General features: G+C 46.1%; 1 protein-coding gene across 5 annotated transcripts; it reads left to right on the top strand.

The window, feature by feature from the left end:
• The first annotated feature begins 319 nt into the window (after window positions 1–319).
• On the top strand, window positions 320–19,773 carry RFC5 (replication factor C subunit 5). Of its 5 annotated transcripts, none has more exons than XR_014785773.1 (12): window positions 320–426; window positions 5,247–5,311; window positions 7,487–7,623; window positions 8,558–8,637; window positions 11,028–11,101; window positions 12,289–12,448; window positions 12,971–13,052; window positions 13,713–13,842; window positions 16,363–16,440; window positions 17,263–17,317; window positions 18,089–18,584; window positions 18,861–19,773. XR_014785773.1 is itself a non-coding variant. In XM_084820115.1 (12 exons), exons 2-12 carry the CDS (start codon window positions 947–949, stop codon window positions 18,183–18,185), a joined length of 1,020 nt encoding a protein of 339 aa, XP_084676241.1. In that variant the 5' UTR covers window positions 320–426; window positions 854–946; the 3' UTR covers window positions 18,186–19,729. The 5 variants fall into 5 exon arrangements, 2 of the variants coding, with proteins under 2 accessions (XP_084676241.1, XP_084676240.1); XR_014785772.1 differs by having other exon boundaries at window positions 18,089–18,793; window positions 18,871–19,729; XM_084820115.1 differs by adding an exon at window positions 854–1,013 and having other exon boundaries at window positions 5,252–5,311; window positions 18,089–19,729.
• Window positions 19,774–20,107: the final 334 nt, after the last annotated feature.

Here is a 20,107-nt window from a genome sequence, read left to right as displayed (position 1 = left end):
ACTGGGAGGGGGAGGGGGAGGGGGGGATCACATGCGGTGTGAATCACAGGCGAATGGTGCTGGCAGAGCGAGGGCGAGGCGGGCGAGGCGCCCATCCGCTCGGCTCGGGGAGAGGCCTCGCTGCGAGGCGCCTGCTTTCCCCGCAAGGTTGCAGCAGGCCTCGCCCCTTGGTTACCAGAAGCGGCTGCGGAGGCCTTAGCAACGCAGCGGGAGGGAGGGGGGCAGCTCGGAGGCGGAGCCGCCGCCGCGCGGAGCTCGCGCTTCTCCGTCTCGCGAGAGGTGGGTTTTGGCGCCAGCGGGGGGGAAACGGCGCCTGCGTGGAGTTTCCAGGGAACCAGGGGCGGTCGTCATGGAGCGCGCGGGAGCGGCGGCGTCAACGGCTGCGGAGGAGCGGACGGTGGCCGGGAGGGGCGCGAACTTACCTTGGTAAAAAAAAAAGAGAGAGAGAGAAAAGGGCGGGGGGGGAGCGCGGTTGCTAGGATACGGGATAGGCCCATTCCTTCTCCCCCCCGCTTCACACATGTCACTGCACATATTCGTTTCTTCTCCCCTCTGGGTCTGTTCTACACGGCGGGGGCTTCCTTGGTGGGCCCCAGAATGTTTTCCCGGCCGGGCTTTACCTTGGAATGCATTCTGTGAATAATGCCGAGGCATGTGCAGAGTGTTTTTCTCCCCCCCCGCGCTCACTCAGCCGTGTTCGTTCATTCTTTCGTTCACTCGTTGCATCTACTTTATCCCCACCCCCTTCCTTCAAGGAGAGGCTCCCTTTCCATCCTACACCTTCTCCTGGCTGCTGCTGTTGTTGTTATTATTATTATTATTATTATTATTCTCGCCTTTATACCCGAGACAGGTCTTGAAGGTGGCGAAGGACGTGATTAAGAAACGGCCCATTAATGCAGTTAAAAACAATATCGCAGAATAAGCCAGCGGCACGATTGTCCTAATGTTAGGAATATTTCGAATGCAGCTGATAATATCCCGGCGTTTCCTTCCCGAGATGGGTCTCAAAGGTGGCTAACGACATGATTAGAACCGACCCATTAATGCGGTCAAAAATAATGTCACGAAAAATAAGCCAGTGGCCTTGTTGTTATTGTTCTTATTGACAGTATAATATTTATAGTGCCATCTATGTACATGGTGCTTTACTAAGAATGAGAGAACAGGTTCCAGGCCCAAGGGGCTTACAGTCTTAAATAAACACAAAAGAGGAAAGAGATGGAGCGGAGCCAGGGGTAAACAAGGGAAGGCTAAGCAATTATTTTGTTTATATTACCTGGGCATTTTATCCACGTAGCAATCCTGTTAGGTAGTTAAGACTGAGAGAGAAAATGACTGGCACAAGGCCGCCCAGTGGATTTTGAGTACTGAATGGGGAATTTGAACCTGGAAATCCCCAGTTATAAGTCCAACAGTTTCCCAACTGTGCCATGCTAATTATGTTGCTTCAGGGGTGGAGGAAATGTGTTGCATGTGTAAGTGGTTGCAAGGCAAGTTTGAGCCTCAGCACGCAGGACAGGAAGGCCTGGCGTGCTATGGTCCATGGGGTCACGAAGAGTCGGACACGACTGAACAACAACAACAACCTCTTTTTTCCTCTCTCTCTTTTTTTTAAAGGAGAGGAAGCACTGGAGGATGGTATTTGGCTGCCTCTGTCACAGCTTGCAAAACAGTGGTGGCCAGTTGCAGACTGTGGGTAGTGATATTGTAATAATAAGCATCAGAATGGGGCTTGTGTGTATAATGTGTTATGAGATAAAATGACCCATCTTGACAGGGAATGAGGATTTTCATTTGAGAGGTCCGTGTGGAGCCAGTCTCTTCTGAGATGGGAAGAAAATTAGCAAGCAAGGCGGCCATGGCTATCTTAGATTACTATTCTTTCCTCTTCTTGCAAAAGCTGTACTCCCTTCCCCACAAAAGGACAGCCCCCACCTCCAAACTCCACCTGAAGTGTGTAGTCCAGCATTCAATCACCTCTGTTTACTACTTCATTTTTGTGTATGTGTAGATCAGTCCTACATCAGTGTGGAAAGCTTTCTTACTGCATCACACCATTGGCTTTTTATACTGTATCACACCATTGGCCCATCTAGCTGACTATTGTCACTGACTGGCAGCAGCTGTCCAGGATTTCAGACAGGAGTCTTTCCCAGCCATACCTGGAGATGCCAGGAATTGAACCTGGGACCGTTGGCATACAAAGAGTGCGCTGTATCACTGAGCTATGCCCCTTCCTGTCATTCATTCCAGGAAGGCATAAATCTTAAAAAAAAAATTCTAAGCAATTAGTCCTTGGTTCACCGTATTTTCCTCCCTGGCTACACTGAGTATAGGAAGATCCTTTAGCTGTGGAAAAAATGGACACTTGAACCATGCATTTCTGGCCAGAAGGGCTCAGTTCACATTGCAGAACTGTTCCTTTCTTAAACAGAAGACCTCAAGGAGACATCTGACTGTTGCTGAATGTATTGGCTGCCTCTTTGTTGCTTTAAGTGTGTTTTGAAAAGAATTGTGTTTTTCTTCATGCATTTTATTGTGATTGTATCTTTGCGTGATTTATTTGATTGATCCTATTGTTTTGTTTTTATTGTGTACATTGCCCTTGGAGTCCTAGGCTATAGGGCAAATCAGAGGTTTAAGAAATCAATAACATAACTGTACAAACCTCTGGGCTGGGAAAATGTAAGCCTGATCACTCCGGTATACGCAAATGTAATGCTAAGCAACGTAGAGTCTGGAGAAACCGTAAAGCAGGGATGGGGAATGTTTGGCTCTCTGGATGTTGGTGGACTGCAACTCCCATCATCCATCATCACTGGCTATAATGGCTAGGGCTGATGGGAATTGCAGTCCAACAACATTTGGAGGGCCACATACTCCTGCCCTAAAGACTAACAGATTTATTATGGCATAAGCTTTTAGGAACTAGAATCCATCTCATCAGATACATGAAGTGTTACCCTCATCAGGAATGATCATGGCATTGTACCGTTTTTCAATAGTTGCAAAAGTTGAAATAGATGAGTGGTTGCCAGCATATCATGCACAGTTCTCCAGCTTGCTAAAATTTATTAGCATGTCAGCAGCTTTTAGCACCTTTTCTTCCCCCCCCCCTTAAATATGAACAAAGTAAGGGAAGTACATGCTATTATCTTTAAATTTTTACAAGTATTCAATATAGTTTCTGCGTAATAAAACATTTAAATCACATTACATGTGCTTTTAGTTTCCCCCTCCAAATATTTCAGATCAAATTGTTGTTGTTCAGTTGTTAAGTCGTGTCCGACTCTTCGTGACCCCATGGACCATATATCGTGGTATACGGGGACAAAGACAAACCCCTGGGGTACTTTATAGCTTTGTTATTTTTTACTAAATACAAGTAAGCACGCTAAATTAGATTACTCTTTAGGGCAGAGGTGGGGAACCTCTGGGTAAAGGTAAAGGTGTCCCCAACCAGTCGTGTCCGACTCTAGGGTGCGGTGCTCATCCCCGTTTCTAAGCCGAAGAGCCAGCGCTGTCCGAAGGCGCTTCCGTGGCCATGTGGCCGGCATGACTGAACACCGAGGTGCACGGAACGCTGTTACCTTTCCCGCCGAGGCGGTACCTATTTATCTACTTGCAATTTCTTGCTTTTGAACTGCTAGGTTGGCAGAAGCTGGGACTGAAGACGGGAGCTCACTCCGTCACGCAGCACTCGGGTCTTGAGCTGCTGACCTGCCGACCTTCCAGTCTGCAGTTCAGCATCTTAACCACTAAGCCACCGTGGTCCCTTTTTGGAACCTCTGGACCAGGGCCCAAATATGGCCCTGCTGGGGCCCCAATCTGGCCCTCTGGGGTTCCCCAAATAGCCATGGCCATTTCCTCTGGCCCCAACCACTTTCCTCCAGCCACCGATCATTTGGTGATTTCCTGACCCTTGTGCACTTTTCCCCCCATTCTAAAAGGTTGAAATGCCTCTTCTAAAGCTTAGTACTGACACCTGGAGTTTGAAGCTACAATAGGCATGTATTTTACCCCCAGCCCTTTGCCTTTGGCCCCTGCCCATCACTGAAATGCCCCCCCCCCCCCGAGCTTCTAATTCAGCCCTCTGTCTGAAAGAGGTACCCCATCCCTGCTCTAGGGCATTAGAAAATGTTCTGATGCAAATTGCCCTAATTTGCATAGGAAAATTTTCCAGTTCAACATTTTCTGGAAAACTTGCCACATCCAAGTTCTGCTCAAAGCAGCTTTTGGGCGCAGAGGTGAGCCTTCAGCTCAGGGCTGAAGGGGGAAGGTGGAGAGGAATCGGCTTGCTCCCCTGCTGCACCCGAGGGGTGGTCTGAGCTCAGAAAGTCAATTGAACGCAGAGGGAAACTTACTTATTTTATTTATTTATTTAATTTCTATACCGCCCAATAGCCGAAGCTTACTTGGCTCCACCTTCTGGCTCCTGCTCTGAGCTTATGTGGGATGCAAACACGTTGGCTTGCCTCTGCCTGTCGCTCCAGGTTCGGGCTCATGTCACTCACCAGAGCCTGGCTCCCCTCTCATCGTGGCGAGGGGGACAAGCAAGATCACTCAACCTCTGCTCTAAGGTCTCGGGTAGAGATCTTTTCCTGCTGTGCTACCTGTGGTCCTCTTAACTGAAGGTGCCAGGGGCTGAATCTTGGACCTGTGTGCAAACCACGTGATCTACTGAAATGTGCCCCCCCCAGCTTTTCGAAATTTGAGTTCAGCCCTCTGCCTGTGCCTCTATGTCCCCTCCACAACTGTTGTCTCATAATTTTGCTGTTGTACTGTGTTCACCCCAGAAAATGTGGTATGAGTGTAGGGCTGGAAAATCCAAAGTTATCATAGAATCATAGCATAGCAACATAGGGTTGGAAGGGGCATACAAGACCATCGAGTCCAACCCCTGCTCAGTGCAGGAAGCCTGATTCCCAGGCGGTCTCCCATCCAAGTACTAACCAGGACTGACCCTGCTTAGCTGCCGAGATCAGTGCTGATGCCTAGTAATTTGGGGGGAAAACCTCAAGTCTGTGTACACTGCCCCACCTCAGCTTAAAAACTGAGTCCAGGGCTTAGGAATCTGAAACATTTCCAACTCAATATGGCAATGCCCTTCTCATTAGCTTTCAATTACCTTAATCATTTCTTCTGTCCAGATATGCCAAATATAAATACAAACATTCACGAATGGTCCAGATATCAGGACTGTATGGTTGTGTAACTCCCTGAATTTTATCTTTTATTGCCAGGGTAGAAAAATACCGACCTCAAACACTGAGTGATCTGATTTCTCATCAGGATATCCTGAGTACCAGTAAGTATTTAATATTTGCAGTGTTATCTTCGATTGATCATCTTGAAGCCTTTGGCAGACATGCAGTTGCCTCTAGATTGGGTGTGTGTGTGTTTCCTGATAATGAGCCTCCCCAAGTGGAGATGCAAGCAATTCATGGCTCTTCAAAATTAGTAAAGAAATGAGAGGCTGTTTAGCTTTTGGTACCTGATGTTATGATACGGTATCTTGCATACGTTTATTGCTCAATCCAAAGATAATTGCAAAAGATACAGACTTAACATTTAAAATGCTGTTATACAATATCAAGAAGTACACATAAAGACAAAACAACAAAAGTATAATATCAAGTCTTTACTAAAGTTAAAATAGGGTGGATGTGCAACAATAATATAGCATAAGGGAATCTTTAATATGTCAATCGCCTCTCATTCATATCTCTGAATCTTTATAACAAGTCACATCGATAGTGTCCAAGTTGTTAGGATTAACCACTGTCTTGGATTTGGACAGCATACTGAATTGTGGTTAATCTAAAATGGAAGATGAAGTTTCTAGTCTCCTCCTCATGGTCACATTGGAGGAGATGGGGAGTGCAGGAACCTGAGAGTCACACAGACCCATTCCTATCATGATAAACCGTAGTTTGTTGTGATATAGATGCATAAGAAGCATTCAGACAAGGGCAAATGCTAGGGGTGCTATTGACGGTTTGGCATCACTGGTGTGGAATAACAGTGATATAGCCCAGCTGCAGATTTGTGTTCCTTGCTGTTGAGCCCACTTCTAGGCCAAAGAAATGAACATTTTATGATCTCTCCACACGTAAATAGTTTAATATTTATTAGGGATCCTCAGTAGAGTCCCTGCTGGCCCACTGGGGATCCATTGGGGGTGGGGAATGTTTACAGCATATACTCTTTTGGAGTGTAACATATCCTGGGAAGGTTAGTTTCACTCCCTTTTGGTTTGTCCCATCCCAAATGAGAGGATGGATTTCAAACACAAAAGAAAGTACTTCTTCACACCATGCGTAATTTGTTTATGACATTTGCTGCCACAAAATGTGGATGGCCACCAGCTTCGATGGCTTTGAAATAGGGGTCAAACAAATTTATGGAGGTTGCGTCTATCAGGGGGTGTTAGCCATGAAACTGAGCCTGTAATATTCCTATGAATACTAGTTTCTTTGTGGGATCGGGAATCACCAACAGTAGAGGCGAGCTATTGCCTTCATGCCTTGCTTATGGCCTTCCCAGAAAACTTGGCTGTATCATGCAGCCTTGTATTTAAGCACTAGCCAGGAAGCCCATGGGTGGCAAGGAATTCCATGCAGATGAGTGAACGGGCTAGCAGAGGAGGGATGGGCTGCTCCATCTCTGTTCGGCATACAGCGTACAAACGCACTGAGCTGCTGTAGGAGTGACAAAACTCTCCTTCACTCCTCTGCCAGTCTTTGACAGGCTAGTATTTTCTTTTCCTTTTTACATGCTAGTACATTCAAGAGGCTTAATTACAAGGCTGGCATAATATGGGCTGATGTAATACGGGCCTAGTTGGCACATAATGCTAACCCATGGTATAGGTTGTTGAATTCTGTGTTGTTGTGATGGTTTGTTGACCTGAGCAGCCCAGAAAGAGAATCTATGGTTTGTTGTTGGCTTGTGAACTCTGGGTTGTTTAAACCATGGGTTGTCATTGTGTGCAAACCCAGAACCATGGGTTATTCATGGGTTATTCACCAGGCTGCAGAGGCAGTGGGCAAGAGCTTTTAAAAAACCCAGCCACTCTACATATCAGTACTACATCGCAGGAAAAGGCATTTTGGGATATAGGGAGGGAGCGAAGAAAGGAGTAAGGAAGCCAACAACCCAGGGATTGAGAAAACAAACCACAGTGTATTAGATCGTCTGCCAGACAAACCCTGAGTAGGACAACAAACCATGGGTTAAATAAACCATGGGTTAAATAAACCATGGGTTAGCGTTATGTGCGAACCAGGCCACTATGCAAGGGTTGGTACTTCGTATTCTCATCTTCCCTCTCTGCCCTTTTGGCTTTTATATCATGCATATTGATTTAGAAGCCATTATCTTAAAAATTGCAAACAGCTTTGAGTGACCTGGCAGAAACATCATATATAACATAAGTACACTTATAAATGAAGTAGAAACATCCCTTTGCCTCTTTTATCAGTTCAGAAGTTCATCAGTGAAGATCGCTTGCCTCACCTCCTCTTCTATGGGCCTCCAGGAACTGGCAAGACCTCCACCATTTTGGCCTGTGCTAAACAGCTTTACAAAGACAAGGAATTCGGTTCCATGGTTCTAGAGGTAATTAAGAGCATCCTTTGCTTTCTCTAAGCTAGGGGTGGTGAACCTTTGGCCCTCCGGAAGTTGGATTCCAGCTTCCACCAGCACCAGTCAGTATGGCCTGTGGTCGGGGTGTTGTACTCCACAACATCTGGAGAGCTGCCACTTCCCCACTTCTACTCTAGGTTCTTGCCTATTCTGTGTATTTACAGGGGAGGGGAAGAAATCAGCACATCTGTATTTATAAGCTGATGTACTTGTCATTTGCAAAACCATCTTTTGTGTGAGTGTATCCACATATTTTCCAGTTCTTTTGTACGATAATGCCATATCCTCCCCTGCCCCGCATCTGTTCTTCACATCCTTATTTACATAAATAGATCATCACATCTACTGATGAGGATGGAAGCCTAAACATTTAGCTTAAAATATATTCCTCAATACTCTGTTGTTAGTCTTTCTATCTTTCATATGGTTTATAAGAAATCCTAAAACAATTGCAAAATGCATCAAAATATATAGAAGGCAAAAATACAGAATATTAACTATGTCTTAAAACCAAATTTAAACCCCCCAGTAAAATTCATAAATTCACAGACAGAATACCCGTTCCTCAAACCATATCGACTTTCTTACAGTTTACCAAGTGTTTGGATATAAATCCAGATCTGATTTTACCAGCTACAAAAGCAATGTGTCCTACCTTAAGTGTAATTGAATAGTTCTCTCTGTTTAAGCCTTAAGGCTCAAATAAGTTCAAGTCTTGTAGGACATTCATGGGTCTACTACAATACATTATGAATATGATAGAGCACATTAGACATAAACATAGTAAAATATATTTAAACTCCTCATAAAATATCACATTTGCTTATATTAAATCTCTGAAAAAAAACCCTTTTGTTCTCATATCTGCATAACCGTTTCTTAATACTGCTGTTAATACTCTCTCCAGCTGAATGCTTCAGATGACCGAGGCATCGACATTGTCAGAGGGCCTGTCCTAAACTTTGCCAGCACGAGGACCATCTTTAAGTAAGAGCCTGGGGAGCCCTCCCAAGCCCCTTCCTGTCAAAGGTGGTGGGGAGAGTATGCTCCTCTGTTAGTTTTTTTACTTGTGCCAAATTGTGAAAAGTCTGCAAGCCACAGAATTACTAGGCTGCTGCAATTCAGAAAATGGCTCAAAAGCACCCAGTCCAAGTTGGGCAGTGCCAGCTGGGGGGCAAAGGAAATGCTTTTTCAGGGAGAGCTTGCATTTGCGGCATGAGCATTGTTCAGGCATTTGGGTACATTCACCATCCAACCCAATGAAGGTAGAAGAGGGGCAGAAAGTAGATTGGGATCTACTGGTAGAGCTTGGGATGATTTGCTGTCCATCGGCAAGGATTTCTAGAAGGAAGATTTAATAATATTCCTGTGCACCAAAAAGACTCTGCATCTGTGACTCAGGGGAAGTGGAGGACATTCAACATTATTTGCTATGATGCCCTCTATGTACCTCCCCTAGACAAAAATTCCTTGCATACATTCTCCGCTGTTTATCTAATCGACCTCCCCTTGACCAAATTTGTATTTTGTTGGCTGATAATAATGTACATATTACTGCTCTGGTTGCAGAATTTGCCCTGGCTACAAGTAAATTAAGAGCTAGGCACGAAAACCACCCATAATGCATCCCAATATGGGGCCCATATAAATTTTGTTCTCTGTTATGTGTGTCAGCCTAGTATCTCCTTGGGGAGCTTTTGAGCCATGTCAATGTGTTCTTGCATTTTTTTATACTCCTTTTACTCTTGTTTTCTGTTTACCATTTTTACTGTATTTTATCTTATAATTTTATGGTATTCCATTTTAGCTTATTGTCCTTTCTGTATTTTATTCTATTTTAAATATATAAAATTGTGATGGCTTATAGTTTTTAGCAATAAAGATAATTCATTATTCGTGGTTCTGCAAGGATTTCTGACTCCCAATTGTGTAACAAAGCAACAACAAAATGACTCCCCCCCCCCACACACACACACCCCTGCTCTAAATTATTCTGCAGAAATGAAGAAAGGGGCGGGGGCAGGAATGGATTTTTGTCTGGAAGGACAGTTTGCTCCATTCATTTCTGGTATTCAAAACATTTCAGGGTTCAGCATTCTTTAATTCTAAGTATATGTCTTTTGCACCACGTGGATCTCCAGGTTGTAGTAAAAAAACAAAAAACAAAGTAGATCTTGCAAGACTAAGGGTGCAATCTTATGCATGTTTAGACAGAGAAAAGGCCTACAACTCCCAGCATGCCCTAGCTAGCATGGCTGGCTGAGGCATGCTGGGAGTTGTAGGTCTTTTCTCTGTCTAAACATTGATAGGATCGTGCCCTAAAGCTGCAAGATTGTAGAAAGAGTGCAGCCTGTGTTCAGGAAGTTGTACAAATAGTTGAAATGGCTCTGAATTTGTTACAGCTGCCTCTGGCTTAATCCAACAACAAAAAGAATGGAGGACATTTTCAGGTGCACAGAAAGATGTTTGTCGAACATATAATAAAAAAATATAAATGCTTCAAGAGTGCTATACAATATCTATCTATCTAGAGAGAGCTATATATTTTAAACCATTTATATGGAATATAATAAAAATAAAACTCAGGAATATCACTTTCATTTGTTGTTGTTGTTGTTGTTCAGTCGTTCAGTCGTGTCCGACTCTTCGTGACCCCATGGACCATAGCACGCCAGGCCTTCCTGTCCTGCGCTCTCTCCCGGAGCGTGCTCAAGTTCATATTCATTACAAAGGGGCAACCAAATTATACTTAGTGTTCTGATATTTTAAAAAAATCAATTGCAAAGCATTATACTGCATAAGTGGAAACAAACTTGAGACCACCTATGTCATTGATATCAGTCGCCTTCCATGTAAACTTATAAAGAAAACAATTAAATGCTATTACATAGCCCAGCACAGACAATACTTGTAAAAAGGGCACTTGCTTAGCTCGTCATATAGCAAAGTATAAAAACCCTTACCTTGGCTTGGAAAAGAACGAAACTAATGTCTTAAACACAACCAGCTTTGCTCTCCAATTCTGTTGCAAAAAGTTTCTGAAAGATACAACCACGGTGATCCTTTTATATTCCTGTGCTGTGTTTTTTGAACTTGCTTCTGCCACATTGTTATGCCCTGTTCACCACTTTGGACTGCAACCTGGGAAAAGCATCCTGGTTGCCTGCTACAGGGGTTGCTAGGGCTGTTCAAAAGATGCAATCGGGACACTGTCAGAGGCTGGGGCACTTTGGAGGAAGAGATCTCTTTGCCAGGATTGTATTGCAATCCTTTGCCAGGATTGCAAGTCTTTGTTTCTTGCAGCTGCACATGCTTTTAAAAATTCAATGTCAATTTTAAAGCCTTCGACTCCCCTGTCTGTTTCTCTCTCCTGTTAGGAAAGGCTTTAAGCTGGTGATTCTGGATGAAGCAGACGCCATGACACAGGATGCCCAGAATGCCCTCCGGCGTGGTAAGTTCACCACATGCCAGGGGAGTGATGGTGTGAAGATGCAGCATCTCATACAAGCAGCAGTTAGCCAGGCTGTTCCTGCTCAGTTGCAGAATATAACTGCTGATTTGTGTTCCTGCAAATCTGACCTCTTTCTCGGTCACTGGCTTCATCTTCCTGCTAACATGAGATGTCACAGAAGACCTCAATTTTACAATGCTGAAATTGCAGACAGTCTCCACCCGCTTCCCCGCAAGCAAACAGCAATATTTCCTCCTTAGAATCTAACATTTAGAACTCCCCTGTCTAATATCAATATTGGGCTATTGCTAGGCTTAGAATTTAGCAAATGAGCCAGTGCTCTGTGAGACGGCCACAACCAATCTTTGAGAAGGGACTCTGCGGAGTTTCTTCTCAACCTCTTCTAGGAAACGGAAAGCACGGCTGTTGATTCTCCAGAAATTCCCTTTTTAATATGAAGGTTCAACCTTTCCTTCTTGAGGTTCTGGGGGTACATTTGAAAGCATGCAGGCAATGAACACAAAAGGTTCTGTTGTTCAGGCAGCAGCTTGTTGATGCCCTGCCTGATTGCTGGACTGTCCTTTTTAACATTTTTTATTTTATTTTAAACCTGCCAAATAATGGATGTTCTCTAATACAAAAAATACCAGCATGTTTTAGCTTAAAGCTCTTACTACCGGTAACCAAGCCTTGGGAGAGGAGTTTCAACTGTTTAGAATTGGGGGGGGGGGGATCCACAAAAGCTGGGAAGCTACTAAATGATTGGTGGAAGCAGGGAACAGAGGAAGTGGCATGGCCACCTGGGGACCCAAGGTGGCCCAGTTGGAAACCTCGGCTGGAGGTTCTGCATCCCTGTGTTAACGGGTGGCTTTTCCTCCTTGGACTGCGTGGAATCAAACATGGCATTACAAGCAAATAAGCAAAAGTTAAATTTGCATCCAAAATTCCAGTGGAAGTAAAAAGGTCTTTTCCTGGCATCAAAAGTCAGTAAGGCAGGCTTCAAGTTCACATCAGATGGCAGGGGCACTCGCCTCACGTCAGATGGCAGGGGCACTCGCAAGAAGCCCTCCGCTGAAGATCTTATGTAGGTCTTCTCCAGATTCGTTGCATTCAGTAAATCTTGTGTTCTGAGTTCATCCTCAAGTGGGCTCAACTCTCTCCCCCTATTCTGTGTGTCACCTTCACAGTGATAGAGAAATTCACAGAGAACACAAGATTTTGCCTGATCTGCAACTATCTCTCCAAGATCATCCCGGCCCTGCAGTCCAGGTGCACCAGATTCCGCTTTGGCCCTCTGACACCTGAGCTCATGGTTCCCCGGCTACAACACGTCATTGAGAAGGAGAAGTGAGTAGAAAGCATCATGAGGTGGCGTCGTGACCCTTTCCTTTTGACTGTGTCTGACACAGGTCTCCTCTGTTCAGATGCTCCATCCTGACCTTCCCCAACCTGGGGCCTTCCAGAAGTTTTGGATTTCAGCTCCCAGCCAGAATGGACAATGGTCAGGAATGCTGGGAGCTGTAGTCCAAAACATCTGGAGGGCACCAAGTTGAGGAAGGTTGCGGTACCTACAGCGAGAACTTGGTGTTGGGAATTTAAATCATACAGTACTTGATTACAGGCCCTCTCTTTACAGGTATATTGCTGGGAGGGATGGGGGTAGTTCTGTTGAGTTTTGTGGACTCCAAAAATCATGGTCTTGGACTGCAGCCACAAGTATGACACTCATCATGACATCAGAGCTGCAGGAAACCTGGGAAGGGGAGGGGGCTAATTTTTCCATCTTGGATTGACCCTCCCTGTCGGATGACTGGGGGGGAGGGGAGCATTATTCTCAGCTGTCTACTTAGTCCCTCCTTTCTCTTTCAGAATTGATGTAAGTGATGATGGAATGAAGGCACTGGTGACATTGTCTAATGGCGATATGCGTAGGTCTCTGAACATTTTACAGGTATGTGTGGCTTCATCTTTCTGGCCTGTGGCCTGCTCTAAAGAGAGCTAACAGCCAGTAGCAGAGGGCTATTGCCTTCATTCCCTGCTTGTAGGCTGCTGTGGAAGACAGAGGGCTTAACTCCGTCATGCCCGCTCTTTAGTGAGCTTCCATCGTGCATTAAAAACGTTGTTGTTCAGGCAGGCATTTGGGGTGGGTTAGGGTATTTTAGAAAATGTTTTTATTGTAGAATTTTATTGTTTTAAACTGGTTTTATTGTATGTTGTACATCGCCCAGAGTGGCTGGGTGACCAGCCAGATGGGCGATTAATAAATTTAATAATAAATTAATTAATTAATTAACTGGACAGACCGTTGGAGTAATCCATCGGGGCTTTTTTGATGTCCTTAATCTAGTAACGGATCCTAAGTGGGCAAACAACTTGCATCAGTCTAAAGCAGCCTTCCCCAACTTGCTCCCCTTCAGATTTTTGGGGCTTCCACTCCCATCAGCCTCAGCTACCATGGCCACTGGTTGGGAATGCTGGGAGTTGTAGTCCAAAACATCTGGAAAGCACCAAGGTGGGGAAGGCTGTCCTAAAGCAGCTTTGGCTGCTGGTGTCGGAGACTTGGTGCTTTAAAGTAAACAGCTCTCTCTGTCTCCTCCTCTTTTCCTGCCAGAGCACGTGCATGGCTTTTGGAAAGGTGACTGAGGAGACAGTCTACACCTGCACTGGGCAGCCCCTCAAGTCTGACATTGCCAACATCCTTGACTGGATGCTGAACCAAGACTTCACCACCGCCTACCGCAGTATCCTTTTGAACCCTGATTAAAATTGGCACAGAAAGCTGGCTGCAAGCAGCGTGGGGGGCACCAGCGGCTCCTGACGTTGGCTTCCTTGTTCGTGTGAAGCCGATTCCATGGCCGCCTCGGAGCAATGAAGCCTTTGGATCAGGCACCACTATGTCTAAGGAAGGCTGCTGCTCGAGGCTCACTAGCAGCCTTGGTTCCACGTTCCAATAGAGACCGAGAATGGGCTGGGCTGGGCTCATCGTAGTCTTGTGTACCATCGCAGCCAGTATCCCTGTTTGGCTCCTGTATCTCTGCTACACTCACTTTTTTCCCATCAGCTCTGGTGCTTGAATGTCCCAGTGAGCAGAGAAACAAGTCGGACCTACAACAAAATGTTGCAGTGTAGAGTGCTCCTTGGTCAGGATTCCATCCACTCCGTTCCATTCCCTCTCCTCCCCATGGTTTTTGATTCTCTCCCCCCTGCTCCCTCCAGAAAAGTCAGTAAGCATTCTTGGGCCACTGAACACACTCAGTTCTCACTGGGCTGTGTTACACCCCTTAGTTTTTTCTTCTCATGTATTGTTTATTTACAGCATTTTTAACCCGCTCTTTAGCCAAAACAGGCTCCCAGAGTGGCTTACAAAGATTAATAATGAGACAGCCCCTGCCCTCAGATTTACAATCTAAAAGACACTGCACAAAAGGAAAAGGGATTGGGAGGGAGGGAGGAAGGAGGAAAAAAGCAAAACTCTGGCATGTGTTCTTAGTTGCAAAGTTCTTACAGGTGTTCTTTCTGGCAGGGAAGGGCACCTCCCTATCCTGTAATGGGGCGGAAGGTGTTTATTTATTTAAAATGTTTATATACCGCCTTCATGATCAAATCACAGGGCGGTGTACAAAATGCATTAAAACAGCAATTAAAATACAAAGATAAAAACAACAACAAAGAAAATCTGCCCAGCTAGATATTAAAATACGCAAATGCCTGGATATATTGTTATATTTTCAGTAGGCGCCTAAACACGGGCAAGGGTGGTTCCAGTCGTTGCTGTTGGATGTATCTGTGCAGGCGATGGGATGACCAGGCGGCCATAATCTGAGGCTTAGAGCCTAATGCTTCCTGTAGTAGCCATACATGGGTCACCTTTCACTTCTGAGTTGATAGTGCATCGTGTTCACCCAATAGAGGCTGGTGGCTCTGATTTCAATGGGGCTGTGATTCCATTCTGGGTTTCAGTCAGAACCAGACAGAACTCTAAAGGAGCCATCCAAGGTGCTGAAGCCATTTTGGGGATAAGGTTCAGCACTTTGGATAGTTCAGTTGGAGTTCTGGCTGGTTCTTACTAAAGCCCAGGATGGAATCATAGCCCCACTGAAATTGGAACCACCAACCTCCGCTGTGTTCATCTTTCTCTAAGAGCATCTCTACCCCGGCCTAAAATCCTGAATTTAAAATGGGGCTTTCTGCTTCCGTTTTAAATGCAGGGTCACAACGGACTCCCTTTACACATGCTTCCTTTTCCCCCTCCCCTTTCTTCCTCCTCCTCCCCGTATCTAAGCCTTCCATTATCTTTCATTGATCTTGCTCCTCTTTTTGCCGCTTTTCCTCTTTTCACGGAGGGAACTCAAGCAGAACACAACGGGGTAATTTGATAGCTCATTATCTACGATCTATTTAAAAATGGAACAAAGGGCATTTAGTGCAGAAGATGCCTTGGAGGTTCATGGCATCATCTAAAGAGCCCGCAAACATCCATGATGGAGCCTTTATCCTGCTATTAATGGCTCAATGTGAAGGAGTTCTAAAAGACTTTCTGCAACGGTCAGGGCTACAACCTGCCTGAACCTACCTCCTAAAAAGCTGAGCCGTCCCTCAAGCCTTCCACTGAGACTTCTTTTCTGTAACCGCACAGTAATTGCCAACGTAGCAGGGCCCTTCCGCTCTGCTCATCCTGCCAGTAGTAATGAATATGCAAGCAGGTAAGAGTAGCTTCTCTTACCATCCGTTCCTCTGGGCTGCATCAGCATGAGAGGTGAGGTGGTGATGCCCCTCCACCAGCTTGGCTGGGACCAGCTGCTGTTTGGCTACTCATCTCCCAAAGCTGCCTCCTGCAGTTCCATTGTGTCACTTCATTATGTAAGACCCTGCAAGATTTAGTATCTTGAACTTTATTATTTTTCCCTCTTCCTTTGTCCCTGTTGTATTGCATCTGTTTTAAAAATTATTTGTAAATTGCAGACTTTGGCTGAAAGGCAGTAATATTAACATAGGAAGAAAGTAAATACGTTCATGGGGGAATGCACTTTCTTGTACGCTTTTGAGTTCTGGAGATCCTGATGTGACATCTGATATCTGCAATCCTCCTCCAGATGAGCTAGGCTTGCCTTTTTCGCTTTCAGAAAATGCCTCCTCTTTGAAGGCAACGTGGGGTTACCATGGGCACTCTAGTTCCGTAAGCAGGGAAAGGCACTCAATTAGCAGCTGTCTGCCTTAGCAGCAACCCTGTGGAACATACCTCACCTTGACGCTGCACTCAGATATCATGGAACTGAAAACGTTGAAAGGCTTAGCTCTGCATGACATCCTGACAGAAATTCACTTGTTCGTCCACCGAGGTAGAAGGGCATTTGGGCTTGAGGCATAGTGTTCCCTACATTTCTGTCTGAGCCAAGGAGGCTGGACGATGCGGAGGGGAAAAACCTGGCTGCTGAGTAGGATTAAGAGCTTCACTGATCTATTTCTGCTGCAGATCTGAGGACATCTTGGATTGCAAGGGGTGTTGAACCCTAGGCCCGTGGGCCAAATCTGGCCCACCTAGAGTCCCAGTCTTGCCATCCGAGTTCCCTTTGCCCTGACCGCCAATTGTTCGGTGGTTTCCCGACAGGTTTTTCCCCCATTCTAAAAGGTTGAAATGCCTCTCCTGAGGCTTAGCTACCGACAGTAAGAACTTTTAGCTAAAATTAGCTGGTATTTGGGGGGTTTGGGCCATGCCATTTTTGCCTTTGGCCCCACCCGCCACTGGAGTGTGGCTCCTGGGAGCGTCTCCAAAATGGAATTTGTTCTAGTCCCCACTTGGCCATGGAAACTCACTGGGTGACTTTGGGCCAGTCACAGACTCTCAGCCCAACCTACCTCACAGGGCTGTTGTTGTGAAGATAAAATGGAGGAGGAGGAGGAGGGTTATGTACGCCGCCTTGGGTTCCTTGCAAGAGGAAAAAAGGCAGGATAGAAATGCAATGAATGAATGAATGTGGCCTGCAGGCTGAAAGAGCTTCAACATCCCTGGGTTAAGGGGAGCATCTCTGCTCCTGTATGCATACACCCCGAGGCTTCTTGGGGGTGGGGGGAGAGTAGGGGGTGGCAAGAAGGGTGGGAGATAGGGACACTTCCCCGGGAAAAGGGGCCAAATGAAAACTGCTCTCTTTTCTACCCTACAGTTGACTTCCCATCATCTGTTCGAATCCAATTGCTGATCAAGATGGCGGATGTGGAGTGAGTGTCCATGGGAGGGAAGCTGCTGCTTGGAGTCACAACATTCTCTTGTACCAAAGAACTGCCTGCTCCGGCAGCCTGAGAGAACTGCAGTTGAGCAGTGGTCCCCAGAACTTCATATGCATTTTTCTCTGGCCTGGAACTCCCATTCTTCTTTCCATCTTTCCTTATAATGTATTTAGGGTAAAATAGGCATGACTCACCTCAGTTTTAATTGGTGCATTGTCTTCCAATTGTAAACGTTAAGGGGTATATGCAAATTAATAACAGCCATTTTGAGCTGCAGGAAGCTTTGCACAATCTGGAAGAACAAAGCGGGGGGCAGGGGTGAGTCAGGCCGTCTGGGAAGGGTTGGGTACAGAATGAGATTCGACTTCAAATGTTTCTTCACATGCTACAACCCGGCTGTCTTTAAGGAAAGCTGAGATCTGCCTGGGTCTGGGACGATGCAGGGCTGTGGCTTGGCAGAATCCTGTAGACCAGGGGTGGGGAACACGTGGCCCTCCAGATCTAGTTGGATTGCATTTCCCATCAGCCCTAGCCAACATAGCTAATGGTGAGAGATCATAGGAGTTGCAGTCCAGGATCTGGCAGGACACACACTCCTCATCCCTACTGTAGATGAGCTGCTGTCGACAGGCATGTCCTTAACAAATCTCCCTTCAACCAAAAGCTATTTTAGCATCCTGCTAGGTTCTTGTCTGTCTGGCCGAGAAGTTAAAAATACAACTGATGGGGAGGAGACTGATCCTCTGTTCTCTTCTCTTTCAGGCATCGCCTTGCTGCAGGGACAAGTGAGAAGATTCAGCTGGGGGCGCTGGTTGCTGCCTTCCAGGTCACCAGAGATCTGATTGCAGCCGAGGCTTAGTCGAGCACGGTTCACGCGCTGTCTCATCTACTCCGGGGAGACCTGTGGCTTTCCTGGTGGCGTAACTCCGACAGACTGAACTCCTGCTCGGCTATATGCCCGTTGTTTGAAGGTTGCTCTGGACAGAGCTTTCTCAGAGGCTTGAGTCTAGGTTCTGAGTTATCTTACAAGGCGGCAGCTCGAAGCAAACACTTGCTTCTTTGCTCAGTGCTGAGGATCTCCCTTTCCTCTCCCCATCCCTTGGCCCCCCGGGCTTGGTTTCAATTGGGCCCAGCTTTCCAGGACTAGAACAAGCCCCTGTGTGTGCCTCCGTTGTAAGTGGAAGAATGTGTTCCTAAAACAGAATTGGATTCCTAGCCGGGCAGGCAGGGGGGAGAATATTTAATCAAAACTGTTTCCGTACCCAGTATTATGGGTTGTAGAATGCTGTGTTGGAACAGAAGAAATCCTTGTGTGAGCCTAGGCTTTGACATCTGAGCCAGAAGGGAGAAGTATCAATGGCCGTGCTGGCTGAGAATTATGGCAGCTGTGGTCCAACACATCTGGAAGGGACCAGGTTGGAGAAAAGCTGGCCTTCATGATGCCCCAAACCAGCATTCCCTACCCTGGTGCCCTCCAGCTATGGTGGACTACAACTCCTATCATCCCTAGCCAGCAGGGACATGGGAATTGTAGTCCACCGCAGCTGGAGGCCACCAGATTGCTTTATAACACCTCTTCAAGAGAGACTCAAGGGGTACTGCCTTCTGTCCTATTGGAGAGTAACAATAGTATGTATATATAGTAATAAAGTTAGCTTTGTTAGCACCTGCCTGAAGTCTCCTGTTTCCACACTGCAAAGATGGAGGGGTAATTTAAATGGCTAGAGCTAGAAAACACTGGACTGTGGCAGCACCTAGTGGAGAGGGAGAGGGCTGTGTCAACTTCTGCCATGGCTAAAGCCCTCACAGTGAAACTAAGCAGGGAAGGAGCTGGGCCTGTCCAAACACAAGGCTTTTTCTCCTTATCTGTGGCTCAGGGCCACAGTAAAGTTCCCTTGGTTTTTCTGCCTGCCTACAGGGCCAAACTAGGTAGGATGATAATTGCATGAAAGTAAGAAACGTGCAAACAATAAAAAGCTTAGTAGCCCCTGCCCAACCCACTCAGCCCCCAACAGCAGGGGGTGTACAGGAAGCATTTAAGCCTTTCAGTCCTTACCTTGGTCCCCCTGGGAATCACCTTGCTGAAGCTATTAATTGCATACAGGGTGAGCAGTATCCCACTGCCTCTGACTCGCTGTCCCGTCTACCATGGCAGAGCGTGCCTTCCTCAGTTGATCACAATCATGTGAAAAGTGTAAAGTTAAAGCTTACGACTTCTTAGTTTTAAGGCCACTTCTGCTAAGCAGTATTATCCCTCTGTAAAATGTGTGTTGCTGTGAAGATGACTGAGCAAAGCACTACAGAACAGGAATGCTCTGCAGTTACCTCCCTTATTCTTACTTGACCACAGCCTTGTACTGCTTGAGACGATTATTTAAAAAATATAGTTTCCTACTGAATCACAAAAATACAGACTTGGCGTCTGAGTAGATGCCATTTCTTACTGGACTCTGCCAATCCTTCCACTTGTATCACACCCATTCCTCTTCTCTTTCTGTGATACCCATGGCTGGGACAGCAGGAAAGGGGGAGAGATGCACAGGAAGCCAAGCCTAAGAGCTTCTTTATTCCAATTTGCCTAAAGTGACTATAGTAAGCTGGGTAAAGATTTAACAGGGCTTTCGCCTCCTAGTCACCTCAAAAGGGCATGGAAGTCTCCCTTCTATTACAGCCCAGGGATACAGAACCTCAGCCCGGGGGGAGGGGGGGGGGCAAATCTGGCCCACCTCATGTCCCAATCATGTTCTCCAGGTGGCCGCCCCCGACCACCAGTCGTTTGTT

The sequence above is a fragment of the Heloderma suspectum genome, chromosome 13 (genome assembly GCF_057233095.1).
Source record: "Heloderma suspectum isolate Gila_16-S chromosome 13, 16-S_ref, whole genome shotgun sequence".
NCBI classification, from domain to species: Eukaryota; Metazoa; Chordata; class Lepidosauria; order Squamata; family Helodermatidae; genus Heloderma; species Heloderma suspectum.
This window is presented reverse-complemented; position numbering and strand designations above follow the sequence as displayed.